We start from the raw sequence: 27,962 nt of genomic DNA on the forward strand, positions 1-27,962 counted from the left end.
GGCTACAAAGAAACTATAATAATAGTAGAAGTTGCATTCTCAATGAACTAACTACTTCATTTATCTTACTTTCCTTCTGAATTCATAATCTTTCCCCAGACAAATAGGTATGCTACAGTATGTTTCATTTCTGTCTTGCTCTTTTCTTTAATGACAAGCTTGAAACGAACCTTTTAGCTACATAGTCAGCCCTCCCTATTTACACTTCCTCACTTAAGAAATCTTCAACTCCTTTCATTCTGGTTTCTATTGCCACCAGTCCAATGAATTAGTCATGTTCAGATCACTAATGATACCCTTTTAAAAAAGCTTAGTGGTGGGGCTTCCTGGGGCTTCCCTGGTGGCGCAGTGGTTGAGAGTCCGCTTGCCGATTCAGGGGACACAGGTTCGTGCCCCGGTCCGGGAAGATCCCACATGCCGCGGAGCGGCTGGGCCCGTAAGCCATGGCCGCTGAGCCTGTGCGTCCAGAGTCTGTGCTCTGCAACGGGAGAGGCCACAGCAGTGAGAGGCCCATGTACTGCAAAAAAAAAAAAAAAAAAAAAAAGTTTAATGGCCATTCATATTCTCATGTTATTAAACTTCTGCTTAGCTGACAAGTTGGTCCCGTGCTTGTCAAAATTTTCATTGAGAAAGCAACTTCTACATTATGCTATTGTTTTGCTTTTCTTACACTGGTACCATACTGAATTAATTTGTTGAACATTTTTAATATTGTAAGGTTACTACCTATTGTTATTCTTGAAGTCAATTAGATAAAATTACCTCTTGTATCTGCCCAAGAAAATAGTCAAGAAATGACTTCTCAGCTGAAGATTCATTGGATGGCATCACCCAGCAACGACTCCACAGCTCCGGTCTCTGAATTCCTCCTCATCTGCTTCCCCAGCTATCAGAGTTGGCAGCACTGGCTGTCCCTGTCCCTCAGCCTCCTCTTCATTCTGGCCATGGGGGCCAGTGCCACCCTCCTGATCACCATCCAGCTGGAGGCCTCTCTGCACGAGCCCATGTACTACCTGCTCAGCCTGCCCTCCCTCCTGGGCATGGTGCTCTGCCTCACTGCCATCCCCAGGGTCCTGGCGATCTTCTGATTTGACCTCAGATCCATCAGCTTCTCTGCCTGTTTCCTCCAGATGTTCATCATGAATAATTTCCTCGCCATGGAGTCCTGCACACTCATGGTCATGGCCTATGACCGCTATGTGGCCATCTGCCATCCACTGAGATACCCATCCATCATCACTAACCACTTTGTGGCCAAGGTTAGTGTCTTCGTTGTCATACGAAATGCCCTCCTCACTGTACCTATTCCCATTCTCCCTGCCTAGCTCCTCTACTGTGGGAAAAATGTCATTGCGAACTGCATCTGTGCCAACCTGTGTCCAGCTCTCCTGTGACAATTTCACCCTGAACAGAATCTACCAATCTGTAGCTGGTTGGACCTTACTAGGCTCAGATTTCATCCTCATCTTCATCTCCTACATCTTCATCCTAAGAGCTGTGCTCAAGTTCAAGGCTGAGGGGGCTGCAGTCAAGGCTCTGAGCATGTGTGGCTCCCACGCCATCCTCATCCTCTTCTTCAGCACCGTCCTGCTGGTTGTGGTGTTGACACATGTGGCCAGAAAGAGCATCCCCGTGGACACCCTGATTCTGCTCAATGTTCTTCACCACTTCATATCCCTTGCCTTGAACCCTATTGTATATGGGGTTCAAACCAAAGAGATAAAACAAGGAATTCAGAAATTGCTGCAGAGAGGGATGTGAATATGTAAAATAGATTTCTAATTCTCTCTCCCCTTCCTTCTCAGTGATTTTGCCCAGACGTGAGCTAGAGAAAAGCCTGACCCAGGTTTCTTCCTTTATTCTTACCTATTTCAGGATGGGGTAGGCAAGAGGAAGAAACTCATTTTTCTTGAGTAATTGCTTTGAGCCTGGGCAATTATAGTGAAGTAAATTAATCTTCACAACGTTCTTGTAGGTACTATTACTTCTATTTTACATAGCAGAAAAAATATAATTTTAAGAGAACAAACTGCTGGAGATCATATATCTGGGAAGTGATAGAGCAGAGATTAAAATCTAGGCTCTACAGCCTGGTGTCTTTCTAGAGAAATGCCCCTTCTTGTGCAATTGAAGCTGGAGACCAGGCCTCTACCCTACTCTCCTTTGCCTGTGTTTTGTCCTTCTGGATGTCCATAGGTGTTTCCTGCTTGTACCTACTATTTTGAGAGCCAGGGGGTTCTCAGAGAAGGCAGAGTCCTATCTGACAAAGCATCTGCAGGACCAAAGGGAAAGAGCACTCATAATAATATAAAGCAATGCCAGCCTCCTACTATGTCCTACACAGCCTCACAACCTTCAGGGAGTCTAGAGAATGAGGATACAGGTTGAGAGAGGGGTATGGAGGGGGGATACCAATGGGGTAAAAATTGGGAAATCAGGTCAGTGTGTTGACCACTTCTCCACGTGTTTAAGCTGCACATGCAGTGAACTGAAAGTCAAGTCTTACTTGTTGACTCTTCCCAAGAGCTCTAGTTGAAGGTGGGAAGACACAGCACAGTGTCAGGTTTCTGGGTAACAGTGGGTCCAGTCAGGAGAAAATAAATCCCACTGGCTATTTTAATTTTTTTAAATTTATTTACTTTTTATTTATTTATTTTTTTTGCGGTACGCGGGCCTCTCACTGTTGTGGCCTCACCCTTTTGCAGAGCACAGGCTCCGGACGCGCAGGCTCAGCGGCCATGGCTCATGGGCCTAGCCACACCGTGGCATGTGGGATCTTCCCGGACCGGGGCACAAACCCGTGTCCTCTGCATCGGCAGGCGGACTCTCAACCACTGTGCCACCAGGGAAGCCCCACCACTGGCTATTTTTAGAGAATTTAAGGTAAGCACTTGATTAAATAAGTATTGCAGACTTGAAAACCAAAAAAAAAAAAAAAAAACCAAAAAAAAACAAATGGAGGGGGATGCTGAGGTAACACAGAGATAGTACCTGCAGGAAGAACCTTATACTTGGAATTCCTTGGTGGTCCAGTGGTTAGGACTCCACACTTCCACTGCAGGGGTCACAGGTTTGATCCCTGGTTGGGGAACTAAGATCCCATATGCTGCGTGGTGTGACCAAAAACAAAAACCAAAAAACACTGGTCATTAAAAAAAAAAAGAACCTTATACTTGGGAAGCATTTGGTCATTAGGAGGCAACAGGTTGGTGGTGGGCTCGTTGAACTACTCTCACAACTCTGAGGACGAGTGCTGCCTCTGAATGCTACTAGTGTCACAGGACCTCCGAGGATGTGCCCTTACAGCCTGGACTGAGACCTCTGAGGTAGGACTCTATCCTGCTGGCGGTATCTCTTAGGGAGTTCAGTGAGGCTGATTTGATCCCGGAAGTTCTAAAGCCCAAACAAAACCCAAACCCAAACCCAAACAAAATCCAAAACCCAACCAACCAACCAACCAACCAATCCTGGAGGCTACAACCAATTCCACTGCCAGGAGGAAGAGTCATTGCTGAGAGAAACCGACGAGAGGAAGAGACAGGAGGGACCAAATATCCCCTCCTCTGCTTCAACCCTTCAGTCTTTCTCTGTTGCTCTCTGTAGGTGGAAACTAAGAGGGAGCCGGCTGGCCAAGGGCCCTATAGTCTAAGTCCCAGCATCACAAGATGTTTGGCTGGGAGGGACTAGGGCTGAGAGACAAGAGTTAATTATTGGCACAGCTCCGATTGCTTGAGTCTGAAAACTTAGTACCACATGAAGGACAGCTATAGCAGAACTCTGCAGTACAGCATGCCTCCCAGTGAGACAGAGACAGAATCAAGTCCTCTGGTGCAGACAAAAAAAGAGATGTGACATAATGCTATAGGGGCAGCTTTCATAGTTAGGAAAGAATTTGGCATTAAGCCGGCAACAGGAATGGAGATCAACTGCCCCACCCTGTGGGGATTAAAGTAACTGCAACTCAATGCTGATGTGGGTTCCAGGGGCAGATTCTTCTAAAGCCACACTCAATAACAGTGGGAAAGAAAAATGACATCCATTTCCCTACAAGAAGGGGCTCTTAATGCCCTCAGACATGCTTCTTATTTACTCAAGGCAGAGCCACAGGTATGATTCAGTATTTATCATTTTTTTAAAAAGAAATTCTTTAATAGGAATTCTCTCCATCTCATGGTTGCCGGAAGAATTTTATGCACCACCATCTCCTACTGTCCCTCAGAGGACAGAAGGGCCAACTTCAATACCACTTGCCTAATGATACTAATAATCTCAGTGTCCTTATATATTGATAATAATTATAGTAATAATCATGAAATTAAAAGCTCAAATATTTTGAACACTTGCAATATACCAGTGTTTGTACATGATAACATTTAATTTTCGTAAGAGCCTTCCGTGGATGATTATAAAAATGAGTTTTAAAAAAAGATCTAACAGAAAGAATATAATTCATAGGAATATGGTACATATTGTCAAGGAATATTTTCAAACATCTGGTCTACTCTGTTGGTCTGTAGGAGTGCTTTCTCTACCTTTGTTATGCTTTCCCAACTGCAAACCCAGAAAGAACTCAAATAAGAGTCTGTTAGTTGGACAGAATTCGGGTCTTAATTCCTCAGCTAGGCTTCTCTAGATCAATGCAAACAGCTGACATAATTATGAGAAGCTTGACTCAAACTGGGAGCACACGGGGATAGATACTACCAACTTGTTGTAGGGATTTGTAAGGATGTAGGGACCAACACACCAGTTGTCATTCCTCACAGTAACTAGCACAATTTTTGCACATCCAGGGGCTCAGTGAACATCCCCTTATTTACGAGACTGAAGTGATAAGTCAAGAGTTGACAGTGTCTACAGTGCATCTCTAGTTTCATAGAAGCAGGGCACAAACAGATATGCCATGTACATAAGGGTGGCTCTCTGCTCTGGTTCTAAGGAGAGAAGTTAAGAGGACCACAGTTTCTCACAGAATTGTCAAGCACAGTGCAGGTGGTTCAAGGAATGGGACACAGTGGTCCTAAGGTAGGCTTTGGGGTGAATCTACATGTAGAAAAAGGGGATGGAGGAACAGGATAGTCAAAGAGCCCAGTCTTGAATGGCAGACACAACTCTGCTGTGAAGTTCCCATAGCATTAAAAAACGTGCTTAGTAGAGATCTCTGAACACTGTCTTGAGTGGATAGAATGAATTAGCATAAACTGAAGGCATTTTAAGTTGGTGGGGTATAAATGTACAAACTTCCAGTTATAAATAAGTATCAAAGATGCAATGTCCAGCATGATGACTCTAGTTAAGGTATATTTGAAAGTTGCTAAGAGAGTAGACCCTAAAAGTTCTCATCACAGGAAAAAAGCATTTTTCTTTTTCTTCTTTTTGGTACCTATATGAGATGTTGGATATTAACGAAACTCTTGTGGTAGTCATTTCACAACATATGTATAACTTAAACTTATAAGTGCTGTAGGTCAATTATATCTCAATAAAACTGAAAGAAAAAATAAAATAAATAAAATGGTGGGATACAGATATTTTCTCAGTTTAACTGAGATCTATGAAGAATCACGGTGCTACAATAGGCTGACTATCATCCAACTGTCCTGGAAGGGGTGCACTAAGAACACGAGAAGGGGGGAGAAGTGACCTACTAAGGCCACTTACTTTACTCCCCGGGTTTGCAGGTTAGTCACATTTGCATGAGGAACACAGAGCCTTTTGAGAAAGAAGATCTGAAACCACTGAACACTGCTATTCAGGATCAGAGCAGATTTAAATAAAGATGCAGTGGCAAGAGAGAGCAACAAGTTCCCTGGAATTAAATTATCTGGAGGAAAAAGGGAGTCTATGCTGGTGACCAATGCCCATAACAAAGACCGAAGTATTGCTGAGAGAACAAAACTACGTTTTCCACAGTGGAGTTTGGGGACCTCTTAGTACATAGTCATCTGATACTCTACTGTGCTTTGGGATATATTCTAAGCATACGGGTGTGAAGGATGAGAGCTGTGACCTCAGAGGCAGACTGTGGAACCTCAAGGCTGTGCAGCCAGGGAGTCTAAACAGGATGGCGTTACTGCAAGGCGGAGAGAAACGCTTTGTTGCTGACATGTCAGTATTGCTGCCCTGTGGCTATAAGTAGGAATAGCAATACTTTAGGTCTCAACCTCTGCTTGTTTCTGAAAGGGGACTGACAACTCTGAAAAACTGGCGTTCCAACACTCAGGGGGAGTGGTAGTGAGTAGCTTCAAGAAGAAAATACTGTACTTCCTGCTCATAAGCACATGGGGAGCTGAATGATTAATTTTAAAAATAAAAGGGATATAATTTATTCTCTGGTTTCCTTTTTTCTTCTGGTTTCCTTTTTTTCAGTGACATTTAAAAACAATGTCAAATCAATAGCATGAATCAGGTATTCACAAGGGTATATTGTATTATTATATTTAATAAGATGTTATATTAGTAGTATTTTGCTAAGGACTGTATGTAATAACAACATTTATTTATTTCTTCATCTGCGCATCTAAAATTTAGTTATTGAGTGCTTTATGTGTGATGAGCACAGTAGTGATTAGCATAGATATTACCAAGAGGTAAACTACTTTCAGAGAGATTACGGTCAAAATAGCCCATGAATTATCATTATTCCCAATTTTGCAGGCTAGGCAACTGAGTAAAAAGATAAAATTCTAATGGTCATTCAACTAACAGGGACAAGGATGAAAAGAGATAAATTAGGCATATTTGCTACTAAATCTACTTTTCCTATTGTATTGTCTAGGGATTGAGCTACACTTTTTGACTTCAATTAGATAGATTTGTAGTTTTCTGAAGTTTTTCATGTTCCAGATTATAGATATAGATAGTGCACATCAAAACCCGTCATGTATTGAATTAGTAAATACACGTAAAGTTAGTTACTACAATAAAGGTATCACAGGAACTTAGCATAGTATAAGTTTACTTCTCATCCACATCCTGATTTCAGTGCATGTGGGCTTTGCTTCATGTCAACATTTAGGGACCTATGCTTCTATCAGATGTGGGTATTCCACATTACCCTTTGAGACCTCCACAGGTCCTTTTGAATCTGGCTGTCACACAGTGAAGGGAGAGAAAGTGCAGGATCTTGTGGGATGTTTCAGGGGCCAATCTGGGAGAGATTTACATCATTTTCTCTATCATTCCATTGACCAGAATCCTCACATAAATCTAGCTGCCTAGAGGAGAGGCCAGGTGACTATTTATTTCTTAAGAGAAATGACAAAAGAGAGACTCTCACATGTAAAACGTTCATAACCTCTTCCCAAGTGAGACTACCCAAACTCTCATCTAGTCACTGTATGCAGCAGAGTCCAAGATCTACAGGAGTGTGTGGTCATCTCCATCCTGATGTGGTTCCTCTTGGACCAATCATCCTCTTTCTCCCATTACATATTTTGCGTACCGCAAAAGAAAAAAAAATTAATGTTTTTATGTATGTACATAATTAAATTAAAAAGTCAGTGAAATAATTACTTTTCTCAGTGTTTTAGACAATGAAACTGAAATATGGGGAGTTTAACTGCTCAATTCATACAGCTGGCAATAGCCCAGCCAGGATACTAAACCTGGCTTCCACACTTAAAATCCAAGCCTCTTTACACTGAAAGTGAGTGTCTGGAGGCTCTTTCCCAAGAGTATATGGCATATTGATCAATCTATCACTCAGTGGAGAGTAGGAAGAATGAGGCATAGTGATCATTATAACATGTTTATTATTTGGTGAACTAAGCAATCCATTTGGCTAGGAAAAAAAGACTTTGCTGCAAAAGGAAAGTGAAGTGATGATACTAAGCAAGGTAGTATTTTCCCACAACAGGAAAAAAAATCTCAGAAATATCTTCTTGCTGATACTAGTTGGCTGGAGAAATGTAGTACAGAACTTCTCAGACTCCTTTTAAGTCAGTAGTGTATCTGGGAAGTCAAGGAGACTGCTCTCACCTCAGCCGTGAGGAAGCAAGACACATGGACCCATAAATACCCTCCTTTGACTTAATCTACAGACAAATCAATATTTACTTTTTCAGAAGTATGTGTCTAAGAAAAGGCTCAGCCTATTTCTCAAGCAGGACACAGTTCTTAATTCTATTATAAACATCCAAGTAAATGTCATAGATTCAGTGACTTTGTTGAGGAAATTCACCAAGGTCTGTTTGTCCCTAGAATATTGACTCCTCTAGTCTGCCTTCCCAATTATGTCCCAACAACAGTGCCTCCTGACAGACAACAAACTGCATAAACTCAAAGGCTGAGTAGAAAATCATTGCTTGTTTGAATCATATACGGGACTCCTGATGTCACCATGGCAGAATGGCAAGGCAGGTCTCAGGAATACATTTAGATGGTCCTGGGCAGGGGACTGGGTCTGGGGAAGGATTCAAATCCCTGCATTCCATCCATTGAACTTCTATCCCTGAGATGCAGCTTACCGACGTTCCAGCCAGTGCCTTCTCTTCCTTCTTACCACAGGTGATGGGGAATCAATGGAAAACATGGAAGTGATCTAAAAGTGTCCCTTTGCCTCTCTCTCTTATGAGTCTAAAATAAAAGATGGTGAATTATTTAATAAAACATCTGTAAGAGGCAAACAAGATGTAGATCAGTCTCTAGGGCAGACAGTGTCTCAGAGAGACCAGGAGGACCACAGAAACCTCCAGAGGTTCTCCTACCACTTCTCACCATTCTCACTCCACAAGTTGGATTGTAGCTTGGCAATCAATGTATATATATGATAGAGTCGAGGCTAATTTTTCCGAACAGTATTCTTTTTCCTCGTAAACACAAATAAATTTACATTTTCAGACATACCTACAATTGTGTGAGGCTATAAGACTAAGCCTGTCCAAGGGAATGGCATGCAGCTCTTCCAGGAATGGCTTTTACCACCTCCTTGATGCCCTCTGCACTCTATCCGCCTCCTCTGCTTAGTTGCAGATAATCCACTGGAAGACACGAACCCATGGAAAATGGTGGAACCACACAGTGGAGGAGGCTAGGACACTGAGTGACTGCAAGGAAGAGAGCTTTCCCCTTCCACATTGCATTGGACTGGAAGTTATTAAAAAATATAAAATTGTTTTGTGTTAAAACACTGACAAATTGGAATTGATTTTTTGATAGCTGGAAGGTTATTCTAACTAAGGCTGCAGACAATGAGAAAATTGACGTCCAGTGCTAGAAAGATCACCTAACAAGTTGACCTGTCTACTAAATGGCAATTCTAGGGAAAAGGTTGAAAGAATTCAAAATAATTATGTGTGTTTGAGATTGTTGATTTCACTTGACAAGTTATTATGAGAAATAAATGAGGTTAGCAGAAAATTAGCTGGTTTTCAAGCAGAAATGAATCATAATACATAAAGGCCATAAATATAAAGCCTTGAAGAATTTTCCTAGTACTTGGGAAGTCAAAGGTTAAGAGAAAGATTTAGAATGCCTTTAAGTAACAAAGACTCATAGAAAGCATCCCTGAGAAGAGACTACGTTATGTGGATAGCTGTCCTACTAAAGTCTGATAGCCTTAGGTAGACACAATTATGTAGAAAAGCAGTGGCATGGGGAAAGCAAAAAGACATTAAAAAAAGGAAAAAAAAATAAATTTTACCTAAGAAAATCCTTGTTAAGTTTCGAGAGGGTTCGTTGCCAAAGAAACATGAGCTAGGCTTTTAAAAATGCTTTTGATTAAAAATTAAAATAATTTTTAATATTTTACAGACATGAAGCAGTCTCCATATGTAGTATCTGCAAAAGAAGTCACATTCTCCAATGTCTGCTTCATATAAGGCAATGGGGGACATTGAAGAAGGTACAATCCCACATATGCAGAAAAAGAGACATAGAAAACAATGGCCAGGAGAGATTCTCCCAGAGTCATATTCAGGACCCAGTCAGGGAACTTATTCTACTGTCAGGAGATAAAAGTATTGCAAGGCCTGCCCCCAAAGTATTCCAGAATTACCACTGACAAGTTCTTGTTAAATGTATTCCATGTTTCACTTCAACTGGGAATCTTTTTGACTGGTATTCAGTTTCTGCTCCACCATTAAACATGTGGTAGTAGGAGGAAGATGGCTCGTCCAAGAGAAACCACATCAGGACCTCATGGAAATGACCACACACTCCTGGAGATCTTGGACTCTATGCTGCATATAGTGGCTAGATGACAGTTCGCTTAGCCTCATTTGGGAAGAGGTTACGTATGTTTTACATGTGAGGGTCTCTCATATAATTTCTCTGGAGAAATAAATATTTAGTCACCTGTTGTCTCCAGCTAGATTTATGTGAAGTTTCTGGCCAATGGAATGACAGAGAAAATGATGTAAATCTCTCCCAGATTGAGTCCCTACAACCTCCTACAAAATCTTGCACATTCTCTCCCTTCACTTGCCTGACAGATTCAGAAGAACCAGTGGCAGTCTGTAAGGGACAAGAACATGAAGGAGCCAACTAATGAAAGAAACATGGGTCTCTAAATGCTGATGTGAAACAAAGCCCACATTCATTGGAATGGTATGTGGATGAGAAGTAAACTTCTATTACATTGTTACTGTGATATCTTTGTGGTAGAAACTAACTTTACTTGCATTGACTAATTCAATATATGTTGGGTTGCGTAGGGCTCTGCCTTTGTTATTTACAATCTGGAGCCTGAAAAACTTTAGAAAACTACAAAACTATCCAGTTGAAGTCTAACTATGCAGCTCACTCCTCGAAAATGTAATAGGAAAAATAGATTTATGTAGCAAATGTGCCTAATGTCTCACTCTTGACTCTGGTCACTATTAATTAAATGATCATTAGTAATTTATCTTTTTGCTCAATTGCCTAATCTGCAAGATTGGGAATAATGATAATTCATGGGCTATTTTGAACATAATCTCTTTGAAAGTAGTTTACTTCTTGGTAACTACCTATGCTAACCACTACCGTGCTAATCACACAAAAAGGCCTCGATAACTAATTTTTGGTTGAAAAATGAAGAAATGAATAAATGTTACTATTATATATAATTTGTCCTTAGTCAAACATTGCTAATGTAATATGTTATAAAATACTGAGATTAAAAAAAATACTGAGATATACTCTATCCTTATGAATACTTGACTCATGTCATGGATTTGATATTGACTCTTCAATGTCAATGGAGAAAAGAAAATCAGAGTATAAACTGTTATATATCTTTTATTTTTAAAATTAATCATTAAAATCCCCACGTGCCTTATGATCATGAAGTACACTATTTTCTTTTTTAAGCTATCCCCTGACCCTCCAGTAGCATTGGAGATCCCAGGAGTTTTCTGATTTCAAAGTTGTCAGTTTCCTTTCAGACACCAAGCAGAAGTTAACTGGAATCACTTCAGTATTGCTATTCTTGTTAATAGCCACGAGGAGGCACTGTTGAGTTGCCAACAATGAAGCATTTATTTACTCCCTGACTTTTTTACTTATTAATGCCCTGCTGTTTAGACTCCCTGACTGCCAGTCTTGATGTCCCACACTAGGCCTCTGAGGTCACAGCTCCCATCATTAACACCCATATGCTTAGAATATATCTGAAGCATATCACATGACTATGTACCAAGAGGCTCCCAAACTCTACTTTATGATATGTGGAATACACAGTTTTATTTCCTCAACAATATTTAGGTCTTTGTTTTGAGCATTGGTCACCAGGATAGATTTCTTTTTCCTCTAGATATTTAATTCCCAGGTAACCTGTTGCTCTCTCTTGCTACTGGGTCTTGATTTAAATTTGCTCTGTTCCTGAATACTGTTCAATGGTTTCAGATCTTTTTTCTCAAAAGAATCTGTGTTGCTCATGCAAATTTCTCATGCAAATTCAACAAACCTGCAAACCAGGGAGTGAGGTGGTAGGTCCCACCCTCCCCTTCTCTTGTTCTTAATACACCTTCTTCCAGTACAGTTGGACCATAGTCAGACTATAATAGCAAAGTGACTCTTAACAGATTTTCTCAGTTAAATTGACAAAACATCTACAGTCTACTAATTTCAAATGCATTAATTAATACTAAATCTAGCCAACCAAGACTGGGCTAATAGGACGTTTTTGGGGTTTTTTTGGCGGTACGCGGGCCTCTCACTGTTGTGGCCTCTCCCGTTGCGGAGCACAGGCTCCAGACGCGCAGGCTCAGCAGCCATGGCTCACGGGCCCAGCCGCTCCGCGGCATGTGGGATCTTCCCGGACCGGGGCACGAACCCACGTCCCCTGCATTGGCAGGCGGACTCTCAACCACTGCGCCACCAGGGAAGCCCTAGGACGTTTTTTAATACTGTTGGAACTTCATGGCAGAGTTGAATCTGCCTTTTAAGATCTGGCTCTTTGAGTAATCCTGCCCCCCACCCCCACCCTGTCTCCTTTATCTGTATGTAGACTCATCCCAAAGCCTGTCTTAGGCCTATTGTGTCCAGTTCCTTGAAGCACCTGCACCGGGCTTGACAATGCTGTGAGAACGTGTGGTCCTCTTTAGCCTCTCTCCTTAGAACCAGGGCAGAGAGCCGCCCTTCAGTATGTAGCTTGTCTGCTTAGAGTTAGGGCTTGACTTCTATGGAACTAGAAATCCACTGTAGACACTATCTGTCAACTCTACACTTAGGCACTTCAATACCATCAGTAAAGGAATGTTTACTGAGCCCCTTCATGTGCCAAAATTGTGCTAGTTATTGTGAGGAATAACAGCTGGTGTCCCTACATCCTTTACAAATCCCTATAACAAATTGGTAGCATCTATCCCTGTGTATACCCACTTTGAGTCAAGCTTCTGATAATTGTGTTGCCATTTGCAATGATTTAGAGAATCTGTATTTTCTCTATTTTCTGATTTTGTCATCAGGATAATGTTAATTTTCTAAATAATTTTGAAAGCTTTGCAAGTGTTTTAGTATTGCAAAACAGTTAATATAGTATAAGAAACATATGAAAAGTTATCATAGTCTACCATCTTACTTGGAAGAAAATCTGCAATGACTTATTTTGTCATCTTCCTTCATATTTTGATCTGTTTAGTTTTTTTCTAAATCTTGTTTGTGTCAATGTTGTAATTTCTATTTAGAAACTGATCATTCGGTCATTTTTCTTTATAAATTTACACAAAGTATCATTTTTTTGTTTCACTTCCTCTCTTAGTTTACATTACTATTACTTTAGCCCTATTCTTTGTATATTCCTTGCTCATTCTACCTTAAATTTCAGCCAGGGTCCCATTTCCAATTAGAAGCCAACTTCATGTTTTTGCAGCTCCTAGAATACCCAAAGAAATCAATCAATATCCTATCTAGCTTCCATACTCAAATGAGAATGACTTTATATTATGTCAGCAGTCATTCTATTTCATTCTGCCCTGAAGCTCACCCTAACGAGAACCGCAGGGCATGAGGTTTCACTGAGTCCTCAAGCCCAGAGAAAGCCCTCTTAACTCTTCAGGCTTTATAGTTTTCTAAATGAAATGCTCTGACCAAGCTAAGGGCTGAGTCCCTAAAGACCCCCAAGCAATGGGATCATCTGGAGCTGGAGACCTCACTTCATATCAGTGACTGTATAGTAGGATTGGATTTAGTAAGTTAAATCTACATGCACTAGAAGTAACAACCACACTAGAAATACATGTGTTTATTTGTTGTCAAACCTTTTTATGTTTCAGAAGCTGCAAAGATTTTCACAACAGTTTTTTTTTTTTTGAATTATTTTATTGGTAAGGATACCGAAGCTCAAAGAGGTCTAAGTGACATTCTCACGTACATCTTCCAGTCAAGGCCAGAGCCTGAATTTAAACCTGTATCTCATGACTCATTGTGCATTTCTCTTCCCACTATATCCTGCTTGGTTTTCATGAAATTCATCATTTTTATAGTCATGGACTTCAGCTTCTGACATGTGAATGAAGAGAATCCCCATGAGAAAGAAAAGTATTTAAGGTAGTTACTAGGGCCACCTTTTCAAACTTTTTTCTCACCTTAGGACTCTTGTAGTATCAGTGGGGTTTAAATGTGAGAATTTTTTGTTGTACTTTTCCTGTGGCAAAAAATAGAGTGATTATTTTGGAATCTTTGAGCTCTGCCTTCTAATGTGGTGTACATTATGACTAATAAGGAAAATGTAGTAGAGGATTACACGTAGAGGATTTTAACAAAAATATTCCAGTGTTTACTTCTGTTTTGATCTTATCATTCCACTGAATGATCATGGAAGATCCTCTTGGGGTTAAATATCAATAGCTTTTAGGGTTAAGCATCCTAAGTGCCCGCTCTCTTATCTGTTTTGTCCTGACCCCATAGATTCCAGGGTTAAGGGCAGGGGGAAAAACCACATATACATTGGCCAGAAGTATGGGGATATAATGAGGGATGTTGTGGCCAAAGCAGTGTGTCATGAAGGAGAAGAGTGCTGGCAGGTAGAAAGCCAACATTAAGCAGACGTGGGAGCCAAATGTCCTGAGTGCCTTGAGGCGGGCATCCCAGGACGGGAGGTAGAAGACTGCTCTGAGGATTTGGACATAGGAAAATCCAATCACAGAAAGGTCAATATATCCCATGGAAAAAGCAATCAAGCCATAGAAAGCACTGACCTTAATACTGGCACAAGCCAACTTTGCCAAACCCAGGGGTTCACCATAGGTGTGGGGGATGATCTGGGCATCACAGAAAGGAAGGCTTAGGATAAGGACTCTAAAAGGAGACACACACACCAAAGTCCGGACCATGATGACTGTGCCCAGGATGGCTATCACCTTATTGGTGAGTATCATGCTGTATCTCAGGAGGTTGCAGACAGCAATGTATCGGTCTATGGCCACGACTGTCAGCACCGCAGACTCCAGGCCAGTGCATATATGGATTGTGTACATCTTGTGATGCAAGCACCAAACACAATCTCCCTGAGATTGAACCAGAAAACACCCAGCATCTTGGGGATGGTGGCTGTAGACAGGCCAAGGTCAGTGCAGGCCAACATGCCAGGAAGTAAAACATAGGCTGGTGGAGGCTGCGTTCAGTCTGGATCACAAACAGGATGGTGACATTTCCCATGAGGGTTATTGGATACACTGCAAAGAAGGGGGAGCCAATCCAGATGTTCACATTTTCCAGCCTTGGAATCCCTATCAGAAGGAAGGAAGAAGGATGGAACTGTATATTGTTGGGGTGCAGCATATCTGTGGGAATTAGTTATAGACACATTTTTTGCAGGAGTTTTCTTGCTTCCAGCGAGAGAACATAACCTCTTTCAGAGCATGTTGCCTAGTTTCTGGAGGAATAGAAAATCTATTCTTTAATTCCATGATACAGCAGAGGAGACCTAGAGAGTGAAAAAGAGCCAGAGTTAAAAAGACACTCTCACTTCAAAGTATTTGCCTCACCTACACAGAAAACCATGTAGAAAATTTCCAAAAACGCAATTCTGCACTTCACTTCTTATGGCTTTTTTCCCTTCAGTCTCTAAGGAAGAACCTACATATGGCTATAAAATAACAAATATTTATTAATTATATCTGTTAATCATGATGTAAAGCCTAAGCAAGATGGGGTGTGTGTGTGTGTGTGTGTGTGTAAAATCACAGGACTTAGATTGAGGTGGAGGGTTTAGGGGAATGATACATTCTTGCAAAATAGTCCTGAAAATTAAGAAGATGGTATGTGGATGAATAAACAACAAGTTCCTATGTATAGCACAGAGGACTCTATTTAATATCCTGTGATAAACCATAATGGAAAAGAATATGAAAAAGAATATATATATGTATAACTGAGTCACTTTGCTGTACAGCAGAAATTAACACAACATTGTAAATCAACTATACGTCAATAAAATTTTAAGAAAAAGAACAAGGAATTGCTAAGTGAAAAACAAAAAAGAAGATGGTACATGGGAGGGAACCCAGTAAAGGTGGTGGATTGAATAGCTGGTGTTGGGATCTGAGCTAAGGAATGGAATTAAGAAATTTTGACATATTGGGAGACTATTCTATAATTCCAGCGGAACAATAGTCTCTCTCAGAACTATAAAGTCTTATTACTTTTCCCTTCTAGCACCCATCACCAAATATTTCTTAGCTCAGATTTAATGACATACTATCCAGAAAGCCTTCCCCAGTTGGCTTATTTCATGATTATTTATTCTTTTCATTATTTTCCAGAGGTCTGTTTATCTTGCTGTTACGTTAGTTATCATTGGGTATCAGTGGTTCTTTTTTTTTTTTTTTTTGCGGTACGCGGGCCTCTTACTGTTGTGGCCTCTCCTGTTGCGGAGCACAGGCTCCGGATGCGCAGGCTCAGCGACCATGGCTCACGGGCCCAGCCGCTCCGTGGCATGTGGGGTCTTCCCGGACCGGGGCACGAACCTGTGTCCCCTGCATCAGTAGGCGGACTCTCAACCACTGTGCCACCAGGGAAGCCCATCAGTGGTTCTTAAAGTGTAGTCCCCGGGCCATGGGTATCAGCATTATCTGGTAATTTATTATAAATGCTAATTATTGGACACTACCCCAGACTCACTATATCAGAATCTCTGGGGCTGGGACATAGTAATATGCTATTGAACCCTCCAGGTGATTCTGATGCTCATTCTAGCTTAAAAAAAACACTGCTAAATTTTTACCACTAGGGTACAATCTCTTTGAGGTCAAAATCAGTCAGATTTATCTCCATGGTATACTTTATATAGTGATAGGCAGTGATCAGCAATAATTAGCAAATGAAAGTTAAAAGTTTACTGGAAACAATCTTTCCAGTTATTGTATACAAGGTCCTAGATAAATACAAACTGGGTTATAGAATAGCGTGTAGAAGGATTTTGGAGGAGATCTCTGAGGAATTATACTTGTAAAAAACTAGTAATGTATGATTGGGTCAAAGGAGAAGCTGACTCACCGTGAGGCTGCATCTGGGGCCTGCATGATACTATGGGAAGCTCCTGTGCTGGAATGGCCCTTCTGTGTTATCCCATAATGAGGCAAGGAAGCCAGTTATTTGTACTCCCATGGTATCCTGTCATTGGTGGAGGATTACCCTGTGTGATAGGACAAAACTTTGGATAAGGTAGTTCCTTGGGTCTGAGGACAATTCCAGGGAGGGGTGCAGATGTGAGCTCCCAGTATCTGATATTCCCAGCAGCTGGGAGATAGGTACATAGGTCCTGAAAAGCAGATCTGGGAGGTGTGTCATAGGGTATACTACAGATGGCATTGTGCTTCTACTCTCTCGGCGGTATCTTCTCCTTCAGTCTTGGGAAACTTACTTTCTTCTTACTCATTTGTCTGCATTTAAACCTCACACCTTACTTTGTCTTCTTTCTCTACCCGCAAATGTTTTCTTGTGTCAGAGGCAAAGTTTTAATTTGCTCCTAGATATGGCTTGGAATAAAATTCATGTTTACTCTTAGTTAAACAAAAAATTCTTCTTAGATATAATCCCCACTCCTAAGGCACACACACACATGCAGTCATGCACACACACACACACATTTTGATATACTGCAGAAAGGCTTAACAAATTTTGGTTCGTTCCAAGCAACTTGCCTTAGAATGCATGCTCTGTTTTTGCTTTTTCTGGACTTGAGACTGAATCCCATGCAGTCCTCATGACTCCATCTTTCCTGTCATCTGGAGACCAGAAATAACTAAAAATTTTTGCATGTGGCATGCAAACTGGAGAATAAGAAATCCCTCATTTATTAACATCCTTTTGATCTTCATAAAATGTTCTTGTCTCTCAGCTTACGCGGGCCTCTCACTGTTGTGGCCTCTCCTGTTGCGGAGCACAGGCTCCGGACGCGCAGGCTCAGCGGCCATGGCTCACGGGCCCAGCCGCTCCACGGCATGTGGGATCTTCCCGGACTGGGGCAGGAACCCGTGTCCCCTGCATTGGCAGGCGGACTCTCAACCACTGCGCCACCAGGGAAGCCCCTACATTATATTTTGAACTAAGTCTTCAAAATATGGTGTGTATTTTATATGTACGGCACATCTCAATTCAGACTAGGCATGTCTGAATTGTTCAACAGCCACTGGAGCCTCTTGGCTATCATAGTGGACAGCCAGATCTTGATATTCAACTCCTTGATATACATTCCATCCTTACAGCCCCCTCATCATAATTTCTTTTACAGTTAGCTCAAAAAGCATATAGCATCCCTCTCCCCAAGACAAAGTGCTCATGCACAAGCTGTTCATGTTTGCTCATAAAGAAAAGGAGGTATGGAGAAGCTAGAAGAAATCATTCTCTTCCTAAAAGTGCTTCATATTGATTATTTTCTTTTTACATTTTCCTCCCATTCTGACAGAAAAATCTATATTGGACTGATCATTTTCCTCTTCTCTCCTGTTTTTACTTCAGTGTGTTTAGATTTTTTTTTTTTCAATCACTACCTTAGAATTTTTTTTTTTTACTACCTTAGATTTTTAAGATCCATGAAGTTTGTAGTAAAAACTGAAGTTAGAATCTTTTTTTAAAATTGAATTTAAAGCCACCCAAATTAACATTATAATGGATTTAGCACTCAATCCTATATGTACTTAGATTAAAAAAACAGCAATTTCTTTGCCCATGTATTGCATTTTATAAAACCTGATGACGTTACAAGAATGTAAAATTACAGGCCAATTTCTTTCATAAACAGAGATAAAAACAAAACCTAAACAACGTATGAGCAAAAACAAATCCAGTATTGCATATGAAGAATAACAGTGGTTTATTCCAGAAATCTGTGTTAGATTTAAAAATGGAAATAAATCAATGTATTCCAAGAACAGAATAAAAATGACGTGTGATTATCTTAATAATTACAGTGACAATATATGTTGAAATTCAACTTTCCACTCAGTACAAAAACTGACATCAAATTAATAGAAGAGAATTTCCTAAATTTGATTCCATACATCAACAAAGAAAAATCTCCACCAAATGCCATGCTTAATGGTAAAATGTTGAGGGAACAGTTCTGAGCTTTCTGAGATGCTCTTCCCAGGTTATAATCTTCAAATTTGACTCGAATAAAATTTTCCAATTCTTTCTTTTTTTAAAAAAAAGGGGAAAAATGTTGACAGCTACCCCTCACCCATCTCAAGATCTGTAATTAATCTGTCAAGGATGTTCACTGTTACCGCTGGGTTACTCAGCTCTAGCACTGAGTAAATGTTCAACAGGAAAGTAGTGAGAACACAGGAAAATCGGAGGTAAGAAAGGAGAAACTGAGATGCAGAAGAGCCTTGGAGTAGAGGGTACGGCTCAGATGGTGGGAACAGCAGAAAGTTCAAGAGCTTGGGCGGCGCAGGGTCATCGGGACTACACAGTTGCAAGGATTAAAATATGGACATAGGGTGGTAGGAAAGTAATACTTAGAGAAGGTGTAGATGGGGAAGCCGTGGTTGGTGACATTGTAAAAGGAGACCGTGCCGGCCTCATAGTCTAAGAACACCCCAATTCGGCGAGGGGGCACCATCATGGAGAGGAGCAAGGAGGTGGACGATTCCTCGTAGGCTCTGTATTCGTGCTTATGATGTAACCCAATCACCCAGTATCCACTTTGAGGCTGGTATCGGGAGTAAACATTCCGATTGTTCGCAAACTGGTTGAAAGAGAACGTAGGTCCCGTTGAATCACTGCACACCCCCAGGATCCAGTCAGTCTTCTTGGCCACGTCTACCTCCCAGTAATGCTTTCCTGAGGAGAAGTGCCGAGAGCCCAGGACACCACAGCCATAATGCTCTTCCAGATGAGACCCAGACAGCTGAGTGCCCACAAATCTCACCTGCCTCCGGTTCTTAGACAGGACGAGATTTAAATTAGCCGTGTGTGGATTCAGAGTCACATCCTCTGTGGGAGAAAGGTACAGCATCAGCAGATGAGAATGGGTATGTGGGTCTTATGACTCTGAGAAGAGGAAGCGAGGATATGGGTGGGAGGAATTGGAGCTAGGTGGTGGGGGGCTGGGTGGAAACAGCAACACCTCATACCTGAGAGTGTGTGTGTGGGTATGTTTGGCAAGGATAAGAACATGTCAGCTCAAAGAGGCCACAGTTTCTACTTACCCCAGTAGCTCTGGACATCTGTCAGCTCTGTAATGATAAAGAGTCAATCACATTATATAGAACCATCAGTCTCAGGTCTGCTGTCTCTCCCTTACCTGGCTGAGAGGTGTGGAAGGGAATTCTATAAGGATGTGAACCGGCCATTTCATTCCCCCTTCAGTATGACCTGCATCTTCTTCAGCACATTGTGTCCCTCCCTCTTTGATCTCTTTCTCTGACACTATTCCCAAATACCAACCCTACCCTTCATTCTTTTTATTTCCTCTACTACCATGATCCCTCATCCAAACGCTGTTCCCTGAAACTCCTCACCTCTAAACACTCGCAACATCTTTTTCAGATCTGGGGCTCGAAACATACTCTTCAGCTTGGTGGGGAGAACTTCTGGCTTCTTCAGGGTCCAGAGCTCACTCCTAGAGAGAACAGACATTATGAATCTTCAACACTGCTAACTTTGGGTGTCTCTAACACCTTCTCCTTCATCTCCCAGGCCCACTGGTGAACTTCAACACTCTTCCTTGAAGAAAATTAGCATCATTCTGCAAAGACCTCTGGCATAGGAGCCAGAAGAACTGGACTAAAAACTAGCTTCTCACCATCTGTGTACACACTGGTAAGATTTTCATTCTTTTTTTATTGGCTGTGTAGTATCTCTCTCTCTCTCTCTTTCTCTCTCTTTCATATATATATATATATATATATATATATATATATATATACCACATCTTCTTTATCTATTCATCTGTTGAGGGGCACTTAGGTCACTTCCACATCTTGGCTATCATAAATAGTGCTGCGATGAATACTGGGGTGAATATATCTTTTGTACAGAACAGGGAATATAGCCAATATTTTATAATAACTTTAAATGGAGTATAATCTATAAAAGTATTGAATCACTATGTTGTACATCTGAAACTAATATACTCTTGCAAATCAACTATATATACATCAATTAAAAAAAAAGTTCATAGGATTTATCCCGCAAAGTTCCTTTGTTTGGTTTGTTGTTGTTTTGTAAAATACAATAATTTTCCCTTCTTTCTCTGCATCCTAGAGACTGTATAATATTAAATAAAATAATGGCTGGGAAATCCTTTGCTACCTCTAAAAAAGATACAAAATACTTAAAATGTCAGCACCCTCTTAGAAGGCCTACAGGTAGCTGTGTTGACAGGCAGGACATCAGGACCTGCTGCTAGGGCTTTCAGAGTATCAGGTGAAGGGCTCCCTTAGAAGAGTCTGTGATTTAGGTCTCAAGGTCTTGCAGAGGCCTAGGGAGAAAAACCTTCAGAACAGCCTCTTAGGATTCTCGGTCTCTGGGAACATTACGCCAGTTGGAGAAAGGAAACGTCCTCACCTCCAAACTGAGAATAAAGACTTCCGAAGGGACAACACGCTCCATAGGTCATGTGTTCGTGAGGCGCTTCAAGGTACCAGGTATGTGGGCTACTTTAGGGGTCACCTTGATGAAAGAAATTCTAGAGTAGGTGATAGAGAAGAGAACATGTTTTTGTTTCAGGGCCAAAGCCACTCTTTTCAAGACCTCGGGTCTGTATTTTTACTGGAATTGAGAAAAATGGAAGACTGAGGAGAACTAGGTAGCAAGGCATGGCCTGTTCCAAAGCCAAGGGGGAAAGGGAAATTTAAGCAGCTGTCCCAAGAGCTGATTTCTGGACCTTGGAAAAAAAAGCAAATGGGAAATTTCCCTCTGATAAAGTATGTGGGCAAAGAAAATCCCTGCGTATTTTGAGGTAGCTATGAGATACTAGAATCAGGACTGGAAGCAGGTACAGAGGTTTGTGGAAAAGGAGTTCTATCACGAGGTACATGGGGAGTCAGTGATATGGTAATCCTTGATTCTTAAGAACACTACTGTTCCAATTTGTGACCTTCTGCCACTCAAATTCTCCTACCATTGAAACCAAGTCATTCCCTTTACTTTGGGGGACCCCAAATTCTCACGAAAAGCCACTCAAGACACCACAGTCCTAAATCTTCCCTGCTTTGTGATTTTTTTTTCTTTTCCCACTGACCACAAGATAACTCTATGGGTACAGGAGTCTTTTGTCAACCCAAGGGAACCACGTCATGTTCTACACATACCTTTTCGCGACATCACTCACATCCTAGGAAAGAAAGAGACAGGTTAAGTCAAGGGTAATAGGACTTGTCCTCTACTACAGCCTCATCCATGTCCCTCATCCCATTCTCACCACCCCATGATGACAGAGGTAGAGATGATCCAATATGGAGGCCACAAAGTAAAGATAAGAGCTGAAAGCAGACTCTCCCTGAGACCCTACGTAGGGATGTCAGGAAATGATTCAATTCATTCATTAGTACCTTTATTTTTACAACAGAGTGTGTGTGTGTGTGTGTGTGGTGTTATATATGTACCTCATCTTTTATTTGCCAGGCACTGTGCCTGCTTCTAGATGCTCTCACATGACTAAGTCCTGATTTCTGTCCTCGAGATGCTCACATTCTGGTTGCTGAGGACACAAGGGCCATAAAATGTGGTTGTTTCTCAAATTCCACCTCCCATAACCCTCTATGCTACCTTTTCTGACTTTGTGTATTTTTCTTGATTTCAACACACACATGTGTTGATGATTCCTAAATCTGTACTTCTGCTTACATCTCTTTTATATACCCCTCACATAAGCCACGGGCACCACAAATTCAAGATATCTGAAAGAAAACTTACCTTTCCTGCAACCATGAGGTCTCTTCTGTTATCTTCCATCTTCCTCAATGATCCCAGCATCCAGTCACCAAATGTAGACAAAGTACTGTCCTAAAAACTACCTGACATTCCATCTTAGACCAAGCCAGTGCATTTCACACCCTTACTGCTCTTTATCATCATCACTGCCACTGCCTGCCTCATTTGAGTAGAATTGTCTCATGGCCTCCGAATTGGTCTTCCTAACTTCTGCTCTATACACCTCAATGCAGCAGAAGGAAAGGCCAATGGTTTGATCTGTGTAACATAGGAATAACTACTTTCATGGTATTGGAGCTATTTTTGGTTGTATTTGACAAAAATACAACTCAAACTGGCTTGCATATGTAAAGTGGTAGAGGTGGATCCAGGATTGTATCAATTTTAAGGCATACTTGTAATAAGGAACTCAAATGATCAAATCAGGGTGATACTTCATGCCTCTTCCTCTTAGCTTTACTCTCAGGGTTCACATTTTGAAACTGGAAAGCTGCAGGCTTGCATCCAGCTGTCAAATCTTAATGGGTAACCATGTCAAACAAACATGGAAAAGAGAAGGAGGAAGTGTCTGTGATGGGCAAGTTCTGGAAAAATTGACTGTGAGATAACACTCTAGTTAAAATGACCATTGGGCAGTCATACTAACTAGTGGGTAGAAGAGTCTAGACAGGTGCCTGGACTAGCCATTACATAAATTGATGATCCATTTGCACTTACGAAGCAATTTTTCCAGTTTGAAGAGACTTGTAAAGGGGCTAGAACAAGTGGGGGAAGGAGCAAGCATTAAGGCAACCCAACATCAAAGATGAAGAAAAAAGCAAGAAGAATAAACTGAAGTTGTGAAACCAGAAGCAGTGAATGAGGAAAATCTCCAACAGGTGGAAAATAACTACCCCATGACCCCAATACTAGGGCCCAAGTATAAGTAAAGAAATTATTATTCCACCAGGAAAGGGAGCAAGAGGAAAGCAAGAAAGCAAACAGAAAATAAGGAAGAGCCTGAAGGTTCCAGAATGTCACAAGGTACATCCTGCTTCAACTTAATAGTCACACTATTCACTCTATGAAGCCAACAGCTGCTCAGATTTCAACCTCAGTTCAAATCTCTCCATCAAATCTCTTTGGATTTGACAGCTTGCATCCACCCAATCCACATACACACACAGACCAGAGCTCATTGTCTGTGCCTCAAAAATCCTGTTCAAACTTCTATTACAACATGTTCAATGATTCTGCCCTAGAGAAGAAAGTGAAGCAAAGAAGGACTGGTAATTACATAAAAATTCTCTAAGTACTTGAGTTTGGTATGTGTTTGCCTGTGACTAAGCTGAGTGAAAAGCACCTGACCAATCCCAACACGGCATCAGAGACAACGGGTACCTAATGGCCAGTGATTCTCAACAGGGGGAGGGAGGATAAGTTCTCCCCAGGGTCATTTGGCAATGTCTGGAGGGTTTTTTTGTTGTCACAGCTAGTTGGATGCTACTGGCATCTAGAGGGTAGAGGCCAGGGATGCTGCTGAACATCCTACAATGCACAGGGCAGCCCCTCACAGCACAGAATCCTCTAGCCCAAAAGGTCAATAGTACCAAGATTGAGAAATGCTGCAGTAAAACATCACTCGATCTTTTACATTGTATCAAATGAACTTTTGGACTATCCTTTATACATAAGAAATAAAAATGAGACATTCCTTTAGCATTTGTACTTTTAATTATCCTATGCTTTATCCATGAACTTTGAACTGTTTAATAGGGAAGAGGCACTACAGGGTCAAAGGAAATTTTTTTCCTTCCCCCACCAAGATAAGGAGTCCCACATCAGAAAGGAAGGAAAGTTAGTCTCTCTTTGCCTTGACTGTCAGACCTTGGGCTCCTTTGCGATTCCTACCTGCAGCAGCTCCGTTGTTGACCCCTGACACCGGCGCTCCAGGTCTGAGATGAGCTCTCTCAGGGACTGGCTCTGCTGCATCAGCTCACCCTCAGCTTCTGCGATGATGTTCAGCCCCTTCCTCTCCTCCTCCTCCAGCTTCTTCAGCTGCCGCTGCTCCTCTCTGTCCAGGATGCTCCTCAACTGATCAAACTGCTTCTGGATCCTGTGTCTCTCAGGTTCCATCTGATTCTTCAGGAACATGGAAGAGAAAGAGGTTGCTAGTCTGTTGAGCTGAGGGTCTCCTGTATAAGAGGTTGGGGAGGCAGGCTCTATACTGCTTTCCTGGCAGGTCTCACTGGGGGGGAATGAGCAAATGGGGGAGTAAGTCCTGCAGAACCTGCTCTCTTCTCCTATTCTCCCTTCAGCTCTTCTCAGACCATTGGCCCCAGGCTGTCTTATCTAGGCTTCTGAGATAGAGACTTTGATTCCTAGGTGGGATTTAGATTCCAAGCAGCCTCTCTGGCCTCTCAGGACTCACCATCAGCCTCCCCTTCCAGTTTTCGATATTGAGAGTGGCCTGTGCATGACCTATTTTTCCAAATTTCAGAGCTCGAAACTATAGAACAAGGTCCAGAATCAGGAATTAAGGGCTGCCAATGGCCATGGTTCCTCTCCCATGATTGTCTTCAAAAACCTAGATTCCCTTTGATATGTTCGTTTTCTAACTCCCCCTTCTCTCTCCCTGGCTCTGCACCAAGAACAATACCCTTGTTTGGAAGGGTTGCAGTGAAGGACAGGCAAAGGGAAGCTCTTCTAGCTAAATCAGGGAACAGACAGAACTAGGTCCCCTTTGCCCTCGGCTCCCACATCCTGCCCTGATTCCCGTCCCAGGACACCTTCAGAAGAATCTCTCTTACCTTCCAGGATGCCCTCTTCTCTCTGATAACAGCTGTTAGTTTCTCAGCTTCCTGCTGCTCTTGCCTCAGCTTCTTCAGAGACTCCTGGAACTTCTCCTGGAAGAAACACATCAAGTCAAGCAGGATCAAGTGTCAAATTGTTTCAGTGTGGAGACATGGAATGAATGGGGGAGAGATTATTATGCTGACCTCAGGAGATGCCTGTCCCGGAATGAAAAACTGAGAAGGTCAAAGTTATCTTTTATAAACAGGGGATAGAAACCACTGGGAATAGGCTGATTCTCTTTTCTCCAGGGGAAAGAACCTGACCATGAACCACTTTAAGTCCTTTACTCTCACTGCCAACATATCCCCTGAACTCAACCTGCCCTGCCCGCTACTGGCCCCGAGCAGCATCCTCCACTCATTCAGAACCAATCATGAGCAGCGAGAAAGAGCTACATCTCTGCTCTTGGCCAGAGGGGCTTTTTCTAGGTTCATCCTCTACATAAATAGGTGGACTACAAAGAAATTAGATTAGAGCATAAAGAAAAGTTAATAATCTACCAAGGAGTCTGTTCCCACCTGCCTTCCCTCCATCTGGGCTCCCACCTGGTACTCCTGGGCCACCTCTTCCATGAGGAACGTGTGGTGACCACGGTGCTCCTGGGACCTCTCGCACAGCCAGCAAATGAGCTTCCCATCCTCCTTACAGAAGAGCTGGAGTTTCTCTCCATGGTGTGCACAAAGAACCACCTTCAGCTGCTTCCCCAAGCCCAACACCACCTCCCTGAGCCTGTCCGCTATGTTGGCCAGGTGCCGATTGGGTCGCAGGTTTCCAGGCTGGTAGCTGGTCTGGCACACAGGACAGCTGCTCTCTTCTTCTTGGCCAATACCCAACTCCTTGCTATCCCCCGTGATGCAGGCTTGGCAGAAGCTGTGTCCACAGTCTATGCTCAGGGGTTCTGTCAGGAGCTCCAGGCAGATGGGGCAGGTCACTTCGTCCTGGATGTCCACCAGGACTGCTGAAGTCATTGTAGCCACTCTCCTGGCTCCTGCCTGCCCAGCCCTGACTTCTAAGGTGTTTCTTGTGTATAGAATCCTGGGTAGATGGCCAAAAAAAAGGGTTCAGGGTAAGAAATGAGGCAGACAAAGGCAGGCTGACTGTTCTGGATAAACAGGTCAAGCACCTGGGGTAACAAGAGCTTCTCATTCTAACTTCAAGCATGTTCTTTGCCCCTGCTCACATTAGACAGCAATTTGCACTCTCATTAGAGCAATGATCACGGTTTCCTTTTACTCCTACTGGATGAAGGGACAATGATGTGCTGGAGAGCAGTGGCCTTGGGTAGGGCACTGTCTGTTTAACCTTTTCTCAGCCCACCAAAACACATCCTCAATGTCCAAAGCACCAGACATGCTGCTGCCTCAGGATTTTTGCACTTGCTGTTCCTGCTGCAAGGAAGCCCCTTCACCCTGGTATCTGCATGGCTCTCTGACTTCATTCAACTCTCTCCTTACCTGTTTTATCCGAAGAGTTTGCTCTGTCAAGCCTAGCTAAGGCGTGGCCACCCACACCATCACTCTCAGTAGACTTACCTGCTTGATTTTCTTTCTCACCACCTAATATGGATCTTTAATTGTTTGAATATTCCCACTGGAATATAAGCTCCATGAGATCAGAGACTGCTTTTGTTCATTATTGGACTAGCTCAGTGTCCAACACACAGGTCCTCAACTTTTGATGAAGAAAACTCTAGAACCTCCTCATCCCTCCATAGATGTTTAGACCTTTCTCATGAGCTCCTTCACCTCTCTTTCACATGGTGCTGGCATTGCTCTCCAGGATCTAATCTCCAAGATCAAAAGTATCATTTATTGTGACGACACGTCTACCTTCTAACAGCTCTTTACAGAGCCCTTTCATCTCTCATGGTCACCTTCCCCAAAAAACCCAAAGAAACAAAAATGACCACAATAAGGTGATGTTATATCTTTACAATTAACACTTGTATAACCAGTTGTGATTTAGAAATCATATTGCCCTGTTTTCTTTATCTCTCATAGGAAAACTCTGAATTAATAAGAGTATTTTTAGCCTCTTGATAAAGAAATAGAGACGTAAGTGACTTTATAAAATCACACATCTTATAAAATCATAGATGTGTTCTAATAAGAACCTGCTGTATAAAAAAATAAATAAAATAAAATTCAAAAATTAAAAAAAAATTATGCTTCGAGGTAGGGTCAGTATACCCATTTTATAGGTAAAGAAACCTGGACATGGAGGTTGAATCAGCTCTACTGTGAACTGAGAGTGAAAGGGGTTGCCCAAAGAAAACCAAGAGACTTGTGAGAAGAGAAGGGACAGTGGGCAGGTGAAACAGT

General features: G+C 42.0%; 3 protein-coding genes and 1 long non-coding RNA gene across 10 annotated transcripts in view; 2 read left to right on the top strand and 2 right to left on the bottom strand.

The window, feature by feature from the left end:
• The first annotated feature begins 491 nt into the window (after positions 1-491).
• Positions 492-2,680, top strand: OR56A1 (olfactory receptor family 56 subfamily A member 1). Its single transcript, XM_027115553.1, is given in 2 exon segments — positions 492-1,266; positions 1,268-2,680. Coding segments are annotated over 2 exon segments (966 nt in total). The 5' UTR covers positions 492-794; the 3' UTR covers positions 1,762-2,680.
• An 86-nt stretch (positions 2,681-2,766) lies between these two features.
• LOC113625087 (uncharacterized) overlaps positions 2,767-27,962 on the top strand; it is a 68,968-nt gene continuing 43,772 nt past the window's right edge. For both annotated transcript variants that reach the window (XR_003434559.1, XR_003434558.1), the window contains exons 1-5: positions 2,767-2,883; positions 5,682-9,844; positions 10,434-10,548; positions 13,698-13,971; positions 20,569-20,691. This is a non-coding gene — a long non-coding RNA (uncharacterized LOC113625087). The remainder of the gene's footprint in view (positions 2,884-5,681; positions 9,845-10,433; positions 10,549-13,697; positions 13,972-20,568; positions 20,692-27,962) is intronic.
• LOC113625086 (olfactory receptor 52E5-like) lies at positions 13,982-15,210 on the bottom strand. Its single transcript, XM_027115561.1, is given in 4 exon segments — positions 13,982-14,267; positions 14,270-14,902; positions 14,905-15,009; positions 15,012-15,210. Coding segments are annotated over 4 exon segments (978 nt in total). The 5' UTR covers positions 15,205-15,210; the 3' UTR covers positions 13,982-14,220.
• TRIM6 (tripartite motif containing 6) lies at positions 18,716-27,910 on the bottom strand. 6 transcript variants are annotated; one of them, XM_027115555.1, is made up of 7 exons: positions 26,187-27,910; positions 25,596-25,691; positions 24,697-24,927; positions 22,185-22,207; positions 20,391-20,491; positions 20,079-20,105; positions 18,716-19,863 (listed from the first exon to the last, which is right to left on the bottom strand). In XM_027115555.1, exons 1-7 carry the CDS (start codon positions 26,607-26,609, stop codon positions 19,301-19,303), a joined length of 1,464 nt encoding a protein of 487 aa, XP_026971356.1. In that variant the 5' UTR covers positions 26,610-27,910; the 3' UTR covers positions 18,716-19,300. The 6 variants fall into 6 exon arrangements, 3 of the variants coding, with proteins under 3 accessions (XP_026971356.1, XP_026971357.1, XP_026971358.1); XM_027115556.1 differs by lacking the exons at positions 18,716-19,863; positions 20,079-20,105 and adding an exon at positions 21,439-21,559; XR_003434556.1 differs by lacking the exons at positions 18,716-19,863; positions 20,079-20,105 and having other exon boundaries at positions 20,399-20,491; positions 22,789-24,927.

This window comes from Aethalodelphis obliquidens, unplaced genomic scaffold (assembly GCF_003676395.1).
Source record: "Aethalodelphis obliquidens isolate GAN/ISIS:26980383/991018 unplaced genomic scaffold, ASM367639v1 scaffold14, whole genome shotgun sequence".
In the NCBI taxonomy this organism is placed as follows: domain Eukaryota; kingdom Metazoa; phylum Chordata; class Mammalia; order Artiodactyla; family Delphinidae; genus Aethalodelphis; species Aethalodelphis obliquidens.